Source organism: Eupeodes corollae, chromosome 3 (genome assembly GCF_945859685.1).
Source record: "Eupeodes corollae chromosome 3, idEupCoro1.1, whole genome shotgun sequence".
Taxonomy (NCBI): Eukaryota; Metazoa; Arthropoda; class Insecta; order Diptera; family Syrphidae; genus Eupeodes; species Eupeodes corollae.
The window spans coordinates 122,884,241-122,899,328 of NC_079149.1; the positions used below are offsets into that span (position 1 = coordinate 122,884,241).

General features: G+C 31.5%; 1 protein-coding gene and 1 long non-coding RNA gene across 4 annotated transcripts; one reads left to right on the forward strand and one right to left on the reverse strand.

Annotated features, from left to right (window-relative positions):
• Window positions 1-238: 238 nt before the first annotated feature.
• Window positions 239-2,016, reverse strand: LOC129949871 (uncharacterized). The gene is made up of 2 exons (XR_008782062.1): window positions 724-2,016; window positions 239-656 (listed from the first exon to the last, which is right to left on the reverse strand). It is a non-coding gene; the product is annotated as an uncharacterized LOC129949871 (long non-coding RNA).
• A 191-nt stretch (window positions 2,017-2,207) lies between these two features.
• Window positions 2,208-10,582, forward strand: LOC129949859 (circadian locomoter output cycles protein kaput). 3 transcript variants are annotated; one of them, XM_056061545.1, is made up of 7 exons: window positions 2,208-2,408; window positions 2,531-2,917; window positions 8,710-9,012; window positions 9,086-9,329; window positions 9,392-9,518; window positions 9,585-9,719; window positions 9,788-10,582. In XM_056061545.1, the coding sequence occupies exons 2-7, from the start codon at window positions 2,869-2,871 to the stop codon at window positions 10,511-10,513; spliced, it is 1,584 nt and encodes a 527-aa protein (XP_055917520.1). In that variant the 5' UTR covers window positions 2,208-2,408; window positions 2,531-2,868; the 3' UTR covers window positions 10,514-10,582. The 3 variants fall into 3 exon arrangements, with proteins under 3 accessions (XP_055917520.1, XP_055917519.1, XP_055917521.1); XM_056061544.1 differs by having other exon boundaries at window positions 2,208-2,917; XM_056061546.1 differs by lacking the exon at window positions 2,531-2,917 and having other exon boundaries at window positions 2,264-2,408.
• Window positions 10,583-15,088: the final 4,506 nt, after the last annotated feature.

Sequence of the window (15,088 nt, forward strand, 5' to 3'; positions counted from 1 at the left end):
TCTGCCCAGAAACACTGTGCCACACAAAGAGTGATACGCGTGATATTTGCTGACAGGTGCACAGTAAATTCACTGGTTGCGTCGCAGAAATACAAACAACAAGCAACTCTTAAAACAATTTTATCCCACTTCTGAGACTGTGTAATTTTAAAGTGTTTTGCTTATCTATGGATTATTTTGACAGTTATTTAGGTTTATTCTTGTGAAACTTTTTTAAATGTTCAATTTTCCATGTATGTATGTTAAAGGCAACTCAACGATGTATTTTCTGGTTAAAAAATTATAAAGTAAAATTCCAAACTAAAAACATTCCTCAGTTAAAATTGAGAAGTAAGTATCCATAGAAAATGCTGAAAACCATCATGCTGCAGTACGACACGACTCTACTCGACTCGACACGACAGGCAGCCAGAAGCAGGACTTTTTAGTAGCATCTGTGTGTGCGCTTGTTTGTGCTTCCTTTGCTGTTGACTGCTCCTTACTCTCCTTGCTGCTTCTGCTTCTGCTATTATATATTTTTTTGTTTTTCTATAGACACAGATATATCAACGCTTTGGACTGGCACTGGAACTGGATTCACATTTTAGTGCTGCCGTGTGCTGTGCTGTGCTGAGCTGTGCGCCATCAGCCATACCCACATTCATTCATCCATGCTCCTGACATACAAATACTATAGTCTATAGATATAGTTCAACAGAAGAGAATATACACAAGGATACGTACCTACCTACCTACCTACCTACATGCTTTGCTTGCTGCTTGGGCTTGCTTGTTATAGCGATATCTAGCGCCACCTATATCGCCATAACATATAGATTGGGGGAATTTTATTCCATGGAGAGTGGTAGTATAAACATTTGGCACTAGACTCGTGGTTCAAAGTGCCGCGATGTCGTGCTTTACAGCTTTTGTTGCTTTGTTTTGTTATCCTGCGCGCGTGCTTCCTCTCACCACACTTACGTGGTAGTTGGTCGGGCGGGCGTTTGGCGTTGGGTTGGCAGTGCTACTGCTGGATGGCATACAATTCAGAGTGGGTTGAATAAGGGTGGTTGAAATTCCCACACCTACGTTGGACAACCACGACGACTATGACTACGACTACGACTCCGACACTGGCGATGGCGATGACGACGACAAGACCACTTTTTTCACACCCCATTCCTAACCCTTCGCCCCCTGGATACTTTCAGTGTTCTGTTCGGTTCGGTTTTTCTTCGTTCTAGTTTTATTTTTGTTGTTGTGTTCAGTGCACACTCTTCTCGCTCTGTGCTGTGAGCTGTGCAAAGGTTGGGAGTTTGATTTTGGGACGACCGACGACGACAGGCTCTGGATGGGGTGGGAGTTTTTATTTTTTCTTCACTTTGGGGTTTTCCTTCATTTTTATTTTTCTTTTGCTTTGTAACTTTTTTTTGCGACTGTGAGTTACTCTCCGCACCGTTAGGTATTGTGTGTTGCCGCGCTGTCGGCATCATCGGTACTGGCCAGGGGGGTTTACAGAAGGACGGAGGAGGGTGAGGCGAGCTTAGCAGTGGCGTGTGATGGTTGTTTTCATCCCAGAACGGCACTTTCAAGTTGAAGTCGCCAATACACCCGGGATGAGGGGTAGTGTGGGGTGGTGTGGTGGTCGGGTGATTTGTGGGTGGTTGAATGGTTTTGACGTTTGGAATGGGCGATGGGATAAGTATCTCTGCTGTGACGATATGGTAACCTCTGTTGTATAAGGGTCGGTGGCGGCAAAGGCAGTAGCAGTGATGGCATCGGTGGCGGCGGCGGCGGTGGTGAAGGTGGTGGCTATTCTCTCATCCCTCATCATCCCTTGCGGAGGTGATCCTCATAGATACACACGTAAATAATATACACACCGAGATAGATACCAAAGCCAGAGACACACTCTTCTGTGTTGTAGAGCTATATCGTTATCGTGTGGGAGAAAGTGTGTTGGCTGGCTGGCAGGCAGTAGCAGTAGTAGTAGCAATAGCAGCAGCACAAACAGCAGCAGTGGCAGTGGCAATCGTCCTCATCCTCATCCTTAACTTCGTCGTGTGGTATAGTCGTTCGTAGAGTATAGAAAAGGTTCGACATAGAGAGGAGTCACATGCCGGAGGACGACTAAAGGCACACAACACACAGTTCACAAGCAAGCAAGCTGGCTGGCATGGCAGTATACTGTACGTACTACACTGTACTGGGAGCTTTTCACAGTCATCCTCGTTCTCGTTGAAGTTGAACGTTGAAGTCGTTCTCGTTCGTGCTCGTGGTTGTTGTCGTCGCTCGTCGCAGTCGTAGTCGTAGTCATCGTCGTCGTTGTCCTCGTCAGTGTCGTTGTCGTTGTCGGTTGTCGGCTCTTTTTAGCAGGATAATGTTTCAGTGATTTCGATTCGGTTTAGTTCAAAGGATGACTTCTTGCGGTAAGGAAGTGTTTCGGGCTTGGCTCCTCCGTGATTCTGATTATTATTATTGCTGTAGTTATAGTAGCGAACGAGTTTGATATTTTTGTATTATAAATATTATACTCTCTGACTTTCTATAGGTGGTGAATTTTATTTTGTTTTTGTTATTTATTTTTGTTTATTTGTTTTCACGTGAAATAAACGCTACGCACTTGAAATTTAAGCGTTTGGTGGTCATTCAAAAAATAAAAACAAAATTCTCTCATTCTGATGTTGATAGTCGGGAAATGTGTGTGTTGTTTCTGTTTGATGAAGATTTTAACTGAAATACCTTAAAATCAAAGGACGATTTTTGTCTTAATGATTGTGCGGTTGGTGCATCTGAATTTTTGTACTCTAACTCGAGTTTGTGATTTAAATTAAATAAAATTCAAAAACAAAGAAACAAAATAAAAATATTAGAATTTATTTAAATAAAATGACTGCAAAACGCGAAAAGGATTACGCTAAAAATAAATCAACCACTGGTAAACATTTTTTATTTGAAAACAAAAAAATGAAAAAGTTTTTGTTTAAAAAAAAATGCAAAAAAAACATTCTACAATCACCCCCTCCCCCTCTAACCACACATCAAATGCAAAATTTTATCAAATATTTGACGATTATTCAATGAATGCATCATCATCATCATCATCACCATCGTTGCAGTCAGTTTGTGCAGTCTATGTATAGTGATGGGACTATAGGTGTTGTATAGCTCGGATACGTTTTGTAGATACTTTGGAACGGACATTGAATTTATCCTCTTTGACACTTTGATAACCATATCTCGGGGATAGAATGCAGTTGACATAGGATTTTATTTTTTTGTATTGTTGTTGTTGTTTTTGGACCACTTTATGCGTCGTCGTTTCGATTCGTTTCGTTTGTTTAATCGGTATTTTAATACTAGAGGGAGGAAGTGTGGGCGCAACCTTATCAGTGGTTTTAAAAATAATACAAACTTTTTTAACGGTTTATTTTTTTGTTGGTTTTGGTTTTTGTTGTGGAAGGATGGTTTTTTAGGAATGGGTATCGGGGGGTTTTAGTCTGGTGTCACAAATTCGCCGTGAAACTCTAAGATTAGCATTTTTAAATTGTTAACTGTGGTTACCATCTGTTAGAAATGTTCTATTTTTGAACTTTGTTTTTTTAGAAACTTTTTTTGGTATGTGTAGCTTTATGTAACCTAAAGCATAATTTTAGAAACTGATTTTGTTCATGTCTTGATTCAATTCTCAAGATTAAGATTAAACTGAATGAATTAGCAAAACTCGGGGTTTTAGAATTTAATACATTATATTGGTATTTTAAACAAGCAAATTTTCGGTGGGGGGGGGGTTTAACAGTATTGGCAACAAAAGTAATAGAATTAAATTTGAGATGAATTTTCTTCCATAGGTTGAACACAAAAATAGGATTTAAGTTTAAGCAAGAAAAATATGCCAATTTCTTGACGAAATGGATAAAAAAATATTACTGCTCAATTTGTATTTACATACTTTAATTTTTCATAAACCATACTTATTCATACCAAAAAAAAGAAAACATTTTTTGATTTGTGGCTTTAACTATATTTCTTAATATTTATCGTATTTTTTAAAAATTATTTTCGCTTTTCGAAAACTACAAAATTTTCAATACCTTTATTACTTTTACAACAACTTAAATTTAAACCGCAAGCTATAGTTCGAAAAGACCCCGACATTTTTATTTTCTATGGTTTCAGACATTAGAACCCAATATTTTATGTTTAACTCAAAATGCATTTTTTTAAAAATATGGTCACCTTAACAATGGCACGCTCTATTAGCGCGATAAGAGCGCATTTTGTATGCACTGGATTAAACTATGTGTTGGGGATGTTTATTCATACATATGTATATCGTAAGGCTATATGTACATACATATATGTTTAATTTTTTGATTTAGTTTTTTTTTTTAACGCTTATCGTGCTTAATTTTTTTTTAGTTTGCCTTTCAACATTTAAGGCTCATTTGAGTATATTGTTTGCCTTATTACCTACATATGTAGATATTAAATACCTAGTTTGTTAAACATGGTGTCTAACTTTAGGCTTGAAATGACGTTTTGATAAAGGTCAAATCATAAACAATTTGAAAAAAGTATTATTAAACTAATTAACTGCTCATTAGTTCTGCTTTATTTATATTTTGTTTTCTTTAATTAATAATTTATATTCTAAGAAAATTGAAAAACCATCCTTTTGCCTTAAACCTACAAAGTGGTTAGGACAGACAGAAAAAGAAAAATTAAAATAAGGCTAAAGGAGTTCGTTTGTAATTAAGTACCTACTTTGACTTTTTTCTGCAATAAGCGGTATAAAGAAAAACAGTGAGGATACAAAATGGTTTTCCAAAACAATTATTAATATTAAAATTCTCAAAAAGTGGTTCTGGAATGACATATTTGGCTCAGAATCAAATTTCATGTTGGAAGAATTTTTACCCGACGGCAAATGAAAACTAAGTCAACTTATCACAGTGAAGAATATAAAAGGTTTCTTATTAAAATGAAAGCATAGACATTCAAATATGACCCGAAATTAGTATACTGTTCCTAAATAACTGAAATCCAGAGTTTCAAATATATGTAACTGACTCAAAAGGCTAGTTCCTTCAAAGTGAGTTGCCGATTATTTTTCTATTAATATTCCAACTAGGATATTCTCAAATTCGCTAGAAAACCAAAATGTTTAAACAGGAATTTGTATTTTGAGACGTACATTATAGTTTAAGCTAATCAGATGATTTCCATTGATTATAGTGTCATTGAATCTGATCTATCATCAGAGGCTTTGGTAAAAAACCTAACCCATTATTAGCAAACTAGCATAAAATATCAGTCTTCTTATCCCTTGATAAAAAGGACATTTTTGCATTTCTGGAATATAAGTGGGATGAAGTTAAGTTTTACATAACAAGTAGTAAGACATTTGGAAAATGTTAAACGTTTTTAAATTTTCTCTGTTTTTCTTTCTCAAATAAAAAAAAATAAAAATGTTCCTACTCCCTGCAGGTAGTTATACAAATTACTTTAAAGAAGTACTAAGAAAAGGCTAAATAAAATAGGTTCATTAAGCGGTTAACGAGAAAGTCAAAACGATTAAGAAATTTCGAAAGGCGTGGCATCCGTTGCACACAAAATTACATCATGCTAAAATTGTGCAACTTTTTGAAATGATTGGAAGTTAAATTTAATGCAAAGCTATTTTGTTAATAGTTTTGTATTTACAACTTAGAAAATTAGCTATGCAACTTCAATTTTATTTAATTTTCTTAAACGAAATTGTTCGTTAATATTTTTTTTAAACAAAATTCCAAATTCAAAATTCCTTCAAAGCTGATGACTTTTTACATCAGTAATTTTTTTAGTTGATTTAAAAAAATTAGTTTTTCGAAAAGTTACAATATTAAAATGCAGCTAAGCTCTATATTACTTTTTTACTAAACCTTAAATCGAAAAATAGTGCAAACATTTAAATAATCGCAAATGAATATTTATAATTTAACTTATAAATAATAATATTTGGAAATTTTAAAAATAAATCGAAAATGAGAAACACTAACAAAAATTTGGGAGTTTTTCAATTTTACTCGATTTCTGAAACCTTGCTGAAAGATTGTAACTTAATTTTTAGGGGAACATTATGTAGATTTTGAATAAAACATTAAATTTATCCTAGATTTTCACATTATTGGACCTTAAACGGTCCATAAAAGAATTCCGCCATGTATAAATGTCAAAGTTTTATGATGCTGGTTGGATACTAAAAGTAGCCCTAAATATTTTCATAAAATTAAAACAACTTTTTGAACGCTTAAGGAAATTAAATACTCAATCTATTTTCATAGGTAGCTATATAATCAGATTAATTTATAAAACGTGCTTGTTTTGCGTTTTTTAAGTACCAAAAGTAGTAGTGCGTTGGACTGTCATGCCATCGAAAGTTTTTTCACGGGTGCTGCCTCTTGCAAGGAATATACAACTTCTCCAAGAGTAATTCTTGGCATGAAAAGTGCTTTCTCAAATTTAGGTCCCCTCCATCCCTGACAACAGTACTCGCACACAGGAATGGTTTAGAGTTGTAAGTCACTTGGCCCTAGTTCAAGTCCTTCAAGAATAATTCTTGTCAACAAATTAAGCGTTGGATTTCGCATACAAAATGTAGGTCCGCTCAATTTCTGACTTGATTCATACACAAGAAGAGTTAAGAGTTGTAAGTCACTAGGTCCTGGTTCTCTATGGACTGTTGCGCCACCTTATTTATTTTATTTTTATAGTTACGAAAATATTAACTTCAATTTTTTGAAGTATTGGAGGCTTAGTTTTGAATCCACTTTTTTAAATAAAAACTCAGAAAAATGGAAATTTGAAATGACAAAAGTATCTTGTTTGTTTTACCTGGAGCTATGTTTCTCAGAATCCTTATCTCTCGTTTGAATATGTAAAATGCAGGTTTTCAAAGAACAACATTAAAAATATAATTTTTTTTAGTTTCGCAGATTTGCAAAGTTCCGGGAGTTATTTTATTCACGATTGACCCAATATATTTAACTTTTTAAAATGTTCAAATAATTTGCTTTATAATGTACCTTTGAACCCCGAAATCACTCATTATAGTTTGAAAAATCGTAGATTTGGTCTCAAACATTTTAATCGAGTGTAATTCTATATACATATCTACCCGACGGCTCCAAAAACTACTTACAAAACTAAAAATGTCCTTTTTTTAAAACGATTTATCTCAACTTTCGTGACAGGAAAAGAAATTTGTTCAAAATACTTTTTTAGGAAATGTATCCAAATCTTATATTAAAAAAATAATTGAGAAGTTTTCTAATAAACTCAAATTAGTTGTTAAACAAATGCAATCAATCTTGTTTTTACTTCCAACGTGACTAATATTTAGAAAAAAACAACACATTTTGAATTTGAGTTTTTTTAAAATTTGTTTGCTATTTCATTTTTTTTAAATCCACTATTTACAATTTTGTTCTCAATTTATACTCAAGTTTTACATAATTTCAAATCCATCAATTTAAATGTCCCCAAACCAAATTTACACAGCTCGAAAATAATATTTTTTTAAATTATTTGTCCATCTTGCAAGTTCCATATTTAAAAAGATTAAAAAAGACTAAAAACAATCTAAACCATTTTCACTGAATGAACTACTACTTACTATTATTTTTTTTTTTTCATTTTTATTTATTTTTTTATTTATGTATTTATTTATTTATTTTTGGTTGTTAACATATTTACTTTTTCTATTTTGATTGTATTTATTTATTTACATGTAAAGCATTTTTGAGATTAGCGTTTTTCCATGCTTCCCAGCCTCCTATTCTCTCCAATCTTGGATAACCATGTTTCTTGACAATTCTAAGAAGGTTTTTTTTGTAGCCTTTTCCTTCGATTTGTTATTTTTATTTTAAACTGTGATAATTTTATATAAAATTATTATTTTTTTCAGAAGTAAAGTAGGGTTATACTAAATCTCTGTAAATTGTGCAATATAATTATATGAAAAAATGTAAATAATTACTGCTACAATAAAATATAATATATAATAATAATAACTACTACTTAGATTCTAGCTGTGTCTTTTTTAAAGAACCTCACAAAACATTCTTGTCAAACTCGAGCTACTAATTCATGACATACAAATTAATAATTTCTGTGCGTTTTTTTTAACCTTTAGCGTCTAACCCTAGGGAAAGACTTAAAATACGCTTGAAGTCTATTTTTATATTCACTAATGTGGTTCTCAATGGGCAAAATAAATCAATTTATTCTTAATCTAGATCTGTCAAACCACAAATTTCTCACGTTTTTGCATTCCATGTGGCAAAAATAAATTGATTTATTTTTTAATTAAAATCAAATCTGCAGATCTGGATTTTTCGACGCATTTACCACCCCTCTTTGCACCTTTTAAAAAATGTTAAGTTGAGAATTTGACAGCTCTACCGCACTACACAGCATGTACACGAAGTAACGCGAATATATTGACAAAAAAAAACAGACCCAAATATTTTCCATGCGCAAAAAAAAATCAATTTAGAAGAAAATTTAAATTTACCCATGGAAGACCCCATAAGTTAATAAACACAAATTTTAATCGCCATTTAGAGAACTCGTGTGTTCTAAGTTACATACATACATATAAATACAAAATATCACCTTAACAACATTAAGCTCATTAATCACAAACCAAACCTAATCATTTATTTTTTGTGTTTTATATTTTTGTAGGCTTAGGAGTCACACAACCCAGCGCATTGCTGAATTCAAAAACAATTGGTTTAGTAACGTCTACACAGAATGTTAGCTCTAGTCAAGAAGTAACAAAACGTACTAACAAACCACTAATGGAGAAACGCCGTAGGGCACGTATTAACCAAAGTTTGGCTATTCTAAAGGCTCTTATTCTTGAGTCAACAAAAGCTAATGCAAAAAGTACCGATGGACAAACAAAACATACAAAATTAGAAAAGGCTGATATTTTGGAATTAACAGTTCGACATTTTCAGCGACATAGAAATCTTGATGATCCTAGTAAGTTTTTTTTTTAAACAAATATTAATTAGTGTGCAACATACTAAACCTTGGTATTTGTTTCCAACCTTAGCCATAAATAAATATAGAGCAGGTTATACGGATTGTGCACGAGAAGTTGCGAGGTACCTTGCAACACCTGAACCACCACCTCTTCCTAATCTGCCATCATTATCGGATCCCGGATCAAAAGCTCGACTATTGCGTCATTTGGATCAGTGTATTGCTGAGATTGATGTAGAAATATGCCCACATACAACAGCTTATGCTGACAGCCCGTCAAGTAGCTGTTTTGAGATAAATTGCACAAAGAAACCGTAAGAATTAACAACTTGTTCGTTAAGAAAACATTTTGAAGACAGTTTAATTTGTTTAATAGACAAGATGAAAACTCTCTCGACTACAGTAGTCAGGATTCAAATCCATTGGATTTTAGCAAGGCAACCAGGGTAAACATAACTGCTCATACGATATCTTCGACTTCAACTGAGCATGTTAACAATCAGGTAGGTTCAATTTTATATCCTCAAACTTGAAATAGATGTTAATTGAAAAGCAACTGAATTTTAAAGGACGAAAATAACAACCGTGGCCAGGATATGGATATAACCGACAACAACTTGGATAATCTCCGACTACCAAGGGCAACCTCTTCAGGGCTAATTGATGTTAATTCTGGTCTAAGTCCAGGAGATATTCGAAATAAGGTAAAGAAGCTTATCTTGAATAAAAGAAAAAAGAATTAAAAAATTTATTTGCATATAATTTTTTTCAGCCCTGTAATCTTGATGCATACAAAAATCTCAAAGTGAACGATACAAGTAACGTGCTGGTGCTGCCACCACATTATATGCAACTTGCTGCTGCTTTAGGCCTCAGTACTCAACCCATCGTTGATCCAATTGCAACTCGAACCGACTTTGAACGGCTTATTGAATTAAACAGAAATCAATCGGCGTCGATTGTCAGTGACAAATTGGACAACTATGACAAATGTCCCATGGATCTACCCAGGGACGAGGTTAGCGCAACCTCTTCAAATGCAGTTGCAATGCTTCCAGCTACCTCCCTTATGGCATCTAGCTCACCCAGGCATAGTCCCATAATTGAACATCATCTGGAACAGCATCAACAGCAACACCAACAGCAACAACAGCAGCAGCATCAGCTTCAGCAGCAGCACCAGCAGCAGCACCAGCATCAGCAGCCCCTTCAAGTACACATCGGACAATCAACCTCATTGGAAATTGATGTTGACATTGAAAAACCCTCAGTGACCCCGCCTATGATGATATCGACGAAATCAATAAACGTCGAAGATGGCGACAGTGATATAAACATGGAGAATTCAGATCAAAATCAAAATAATCAAAACTACCTTAATCGACAGGAAGGAGGTGGTGCTGGTGGTGTTGGTGTTGGTGGTGGTGGTGGTGGTGGTCTTGCAATGTTTGGTGGCGAATCCAGGCAAATGGACGATAACATGTGGCGTCCTTGGTAGACTTGACATATACATGAATATTTTCATGGGAACGTAAAAGTGTAAAAATAAAAAGTAAACAAAAACAAATGATCTCTGGGGAAAAGAAAATGGAAGGAGATCCACATAAATTATTTTAAAAAATTTGTTGTTGTACTTCATCAGCTTTTTGAGTTAATCTACAAATTTATTATAAAATATAAACTGTGCCAAAGGAATGCTAGTCATCTCTTTATCTGTATATTTAATATTTTCTTTTTTTTTAAGTTCCATAAACCGAATAAAAGAAAAAGAATATAAAACAAAACAGAAGAAGATATAAAATAATTAACCTTATCCACCGTCTATAAAAGCATTTAGAGTTATTTAAATTAAAATCTAAGTAAATATGTATGTAAATTATTTTGTTAAAATATTTTATTTATATTTAATTTTTGTTATGTTGTTATTTATTATTAGTATTAGATTCATAATTTTAATTTTTCTCAACAAAACAAAAAAAGGAAGCTAAAGTTTAAAATAATAAAAGAAAAAGATAAAAAAGAGGCTTTTAATTTTATTTATTTATTACTTACATAATAGATAGCTATTTCATTCTGTGAAAAAAAAGATTATTAATTGTTAGATATTTATTTGAAATAATATAGTATAATAATAAAACAAAAAAAAACACGTAAAAAGAATTTAAAAGAAAACCTTTAACTGAAAATAAGAAATATTATTAAATATATATATAAATATATGCTGGAATATGCGTATCAATTAAGAAAAAGTATTTCTTAAAATAGAGTTTTATTTATTATTGAAAAATGGTAATTTCAACAGAAAAAACATAAATATTTTTCATGTGTTCATCAAATTAAAAAAGTCGTTACTCGTGATTTGAATATGAGTCCATTTAAAACTACAGCTTTTTTTAAATAAATTATATTACGAACATCCTTTGGAAAACGTATGACCAAACACTCCCGGAACTCCCAAAACTATAAGTTCTGAACTTTTATTCTTATAACACTAATCAACAAGGTGATGTAGGTTTTAATCAAATTACACTTTTTTTGAGGTTTGTTTACGGCTTTAATTAGAATCTGCCTATGTAAATTCATAAAGTTGTTTTTTATTCAACAAAATTGTTGATAATTTTCCAAATTTGTAACACCTTCCATTAAATAAGAGTCTGGGATGCGACCCACACTGATAACTTACCATCCCGTCTGTCGATTTTTCTTCCTTAAAAGGTTTGTAGGTTTTCGTGTTTTGTTAAAAAAGTTGTCAATTGAATGATTCTAAAAAATTTTAAAATTAATAACAATATTTTGCGTATGATGAATTAGTTTGATTTTATTATTTGATCTATTTTTGTTAACTAGATTTTTTAGTTGTAAACCAATTTTAGTCGCATTTCTTAAAAGCTTTTATTTTGTATATAAACTAATACAAATTGGATGAATAAAATTAATTTGAAGTCAATTCTTTTTTTTGTTCACGTGATATCGAGAAACGAACATCATTTTTACTAAATGTTCGTACTGTGTTTCAGATTTTTTTTTATGAAAAAAAACGGACTGTTTCGAAAGTTCATTTTTAGCTAGTATTCGATTTTTTTCAAAATTTTATAGAATTTTGAAAACAATATTTTCTATAAGATACAATTATTTTAAAGCCAATATCTAAAGATATTTGAGTCGAAAATCAATTTTTACCAACTTTTGATAATTATGTTATTTAAATTTTTAATTTTTGGTAAAAAAAACTGTCAATTCGATTTTTCTCAAAATGGTACTTAATTTTAAAACCAACATTTTTTTTTAAAATAAAATTAGTTTAAAGCCAATGTCTCAAAGTTTTGAAAAGTTATTTGAGTCGAAAATCAATTTTTACCAACTTTGAGTAATGTTTTTTTTAGGTTTTAATTTTTTGTAAAAAAAAACTGTCAATTCGATTTTTCTCAAAATTTAACCTAAAATGAAAAACTTTATTTTTCGTTGCACAAAATTGTTTTGGAGATAAAACCATTTTTTGTTCGTAAAATTTTCGAAGTGACAATTTTTTTGATTTTTGTTTCAGTTTTTTTGATTTATAAAAAAACCGTTAATTTGATTTTTGTCCAAAAATATACTTGTTTGGTATCACAATACAATATAGTTATATATTCAAATCTCTAGCGTGAACCAAAATTTTCACATTTTTTTAAACTGCTATGTTAAAAAAACTACCCACGCAATTTTCTTGAGATCCCTTTCTGCGTATTTCTGAATTATTATCTGTATAACTAAATTTATTTTAAGTCGATATCTCTACTGATTCTTGAGCTATGGACGACGAAAAAACGTCTTGAACGTACGGACGTACGAACGTACATACGTAAACACGCACGCAAATACATACATATTTCTAAAAACCTTTTATTTTGACTCTAGGGACCATGACACGTCGAGTAAAGTAAAAATTTTCAATTTTACAATTCGAACCCATTACAATAACTTCCTATAGGAAGTTAAAAATCTTAATTAGTTGCAAGTTTTGACCTGCCACATGTTAAAAGGGTTCTTAACTGAAATACGCAAAACGGTATAAAAATCATTTTTGATCTTCTTACAAATTTGTAATCTTAAAACTAAAAAATACTAAAATAATTTAAATAATAGTAATGCGGTTATGTCCAAATGTAAGCACATACATAAACTACCAACCATTAAGATAAGGCCACACATTTGGCCATGACAAAAGTTCCACTTTCTGTAGCTGTCAAAGTCTTTCCATAGCATATGTGTACTTCAAATTAATTTAAAATAGTTGTTTTCAACACTCTTTTAGATATTCTATACAAAAGTTTTTAAAAGATCGCACTTGCAAACTGCTGCATGGAAATATTCGCAATATCATCCTTTTTTATACGATTTTTTAGTAGTTAATTATTTGATATGGAAATTCCAACACTCGTTTCCACCAGTTATAAAAAACCAAAACTTATTGCAAAATTTAAAAAAAAAACATAAAGGAATCAAATTCGAACATGGTTTAAAACTTAAGGTTAAGTGAAATGTTCAATAAGTCATCTCATATCTGAAATTGTGAAATGTTCGTGAGATTTACGAATGATTTCAATTGTTTCTTGCAGATAAAGATTTTTACTCTGCAAAATCATAATACAATTTAGTGTTAAGGTACATATATATGTTTTGTTTTCCTTATTCAAACATTTTGTTGGTTTTAATTTTAAAAACTTTATTTTTGTTTGCGTAATTTAATACCAACAAATAATAAGAACAAACATTTCCTATCGGTGTAGTGAAGAAAAACAATTTTTAGAAGTTTTACAAATGATTTAACGAACACTTATTCCTAATGCTGCTTTCGGACTTAATTTAGTTCGATAGCAAAATAAAAATTTAATAATTGAAAACTTTTGTAATTGGGCGCATTTCTTTATTTAGAAAATGAGATGTGTTTAACTTCCCGATTATTTATAGAATCTATTTTGTATGTGTTTATAATGGTAAAGTCTAAAATGAATTTATGAAATTTTGCAAGGCTAATTTGAAAAAGAATTCTAAAAATCATAAGAACTCTTATAACTTAAAAATAAAGCGCAAAATATAAAATTACCTTGTAAGTTTCTTGGCTTCAACATATTTCAGAAGTTACTATCATGTTTTTTATATTTACAGCTAGGTTCTATACTTCACTTTCACTCGAAATGAAATTAAAATCGTTTCAATCGAGTTCTAAAATTCATTTTTACCGATATCGCTTAAAAGATCACGCTTAATGAAATTTGAAACTTTGAAATGTCTTCTTTTAGTTGAACAATGTTCTTTCAAGACACAACAAAGCAAATAAAATTTATTTTAATTTCACTTGAAGTGATTTCGAAAAGTATCGAAGTTATGAAATCGATCCAATGATGAAACCCTGAAAACAATTTCACTACATTTTCAATTCCATTTCACTCGATTTCGGGAACCTTTAAAAATTTCTTTAAAAATCAATAAAATTGTTGAATATTTTCCAAATCCAAACCTATGAATACTCCCTGTCATCAATATTCCGTTTATATTTTCAGTGTTTTTAAAAAATTCTCATAAGTTTTTAGTTGCATATAAACCTTAAGGGAACCCTAATTTACCCAACTTTCGCCTTGAATCAAAAGTAACAGGAAAGCAAATATTTAAATTGAATATGTTACTTTTGTAACCTCCTTTTCATCACATTATTTGACTTCTTCAATGCAAACATTATAATGTCTTAACATTGAATTGATTAGATTAGCTTTCGGTGAAAATCTTAATCTTAGAATTATACTTTATTCCCTTTACACAAATAAAATCTGAGGTTTCATCTGAAAATCTTTGAGATTTCTTAGAATTTATTGATTTCAGCGAAACAAATTAAGATTGGAATGGAACATGTCCTGAGAAATTGCCACGGAAACCCTTTTAAATTATTATACCAAAGAGATAACTTGCTAGTCTGAGGAATTGTGTTTTGAGCAAACGTTCCCGTTTTGTATTTATATCACCTAAAGTGTTATTAAATGAAAATAAAAACAGTTTTTTTTTTTCAAAATGTGTAAATATAATATATATATATATA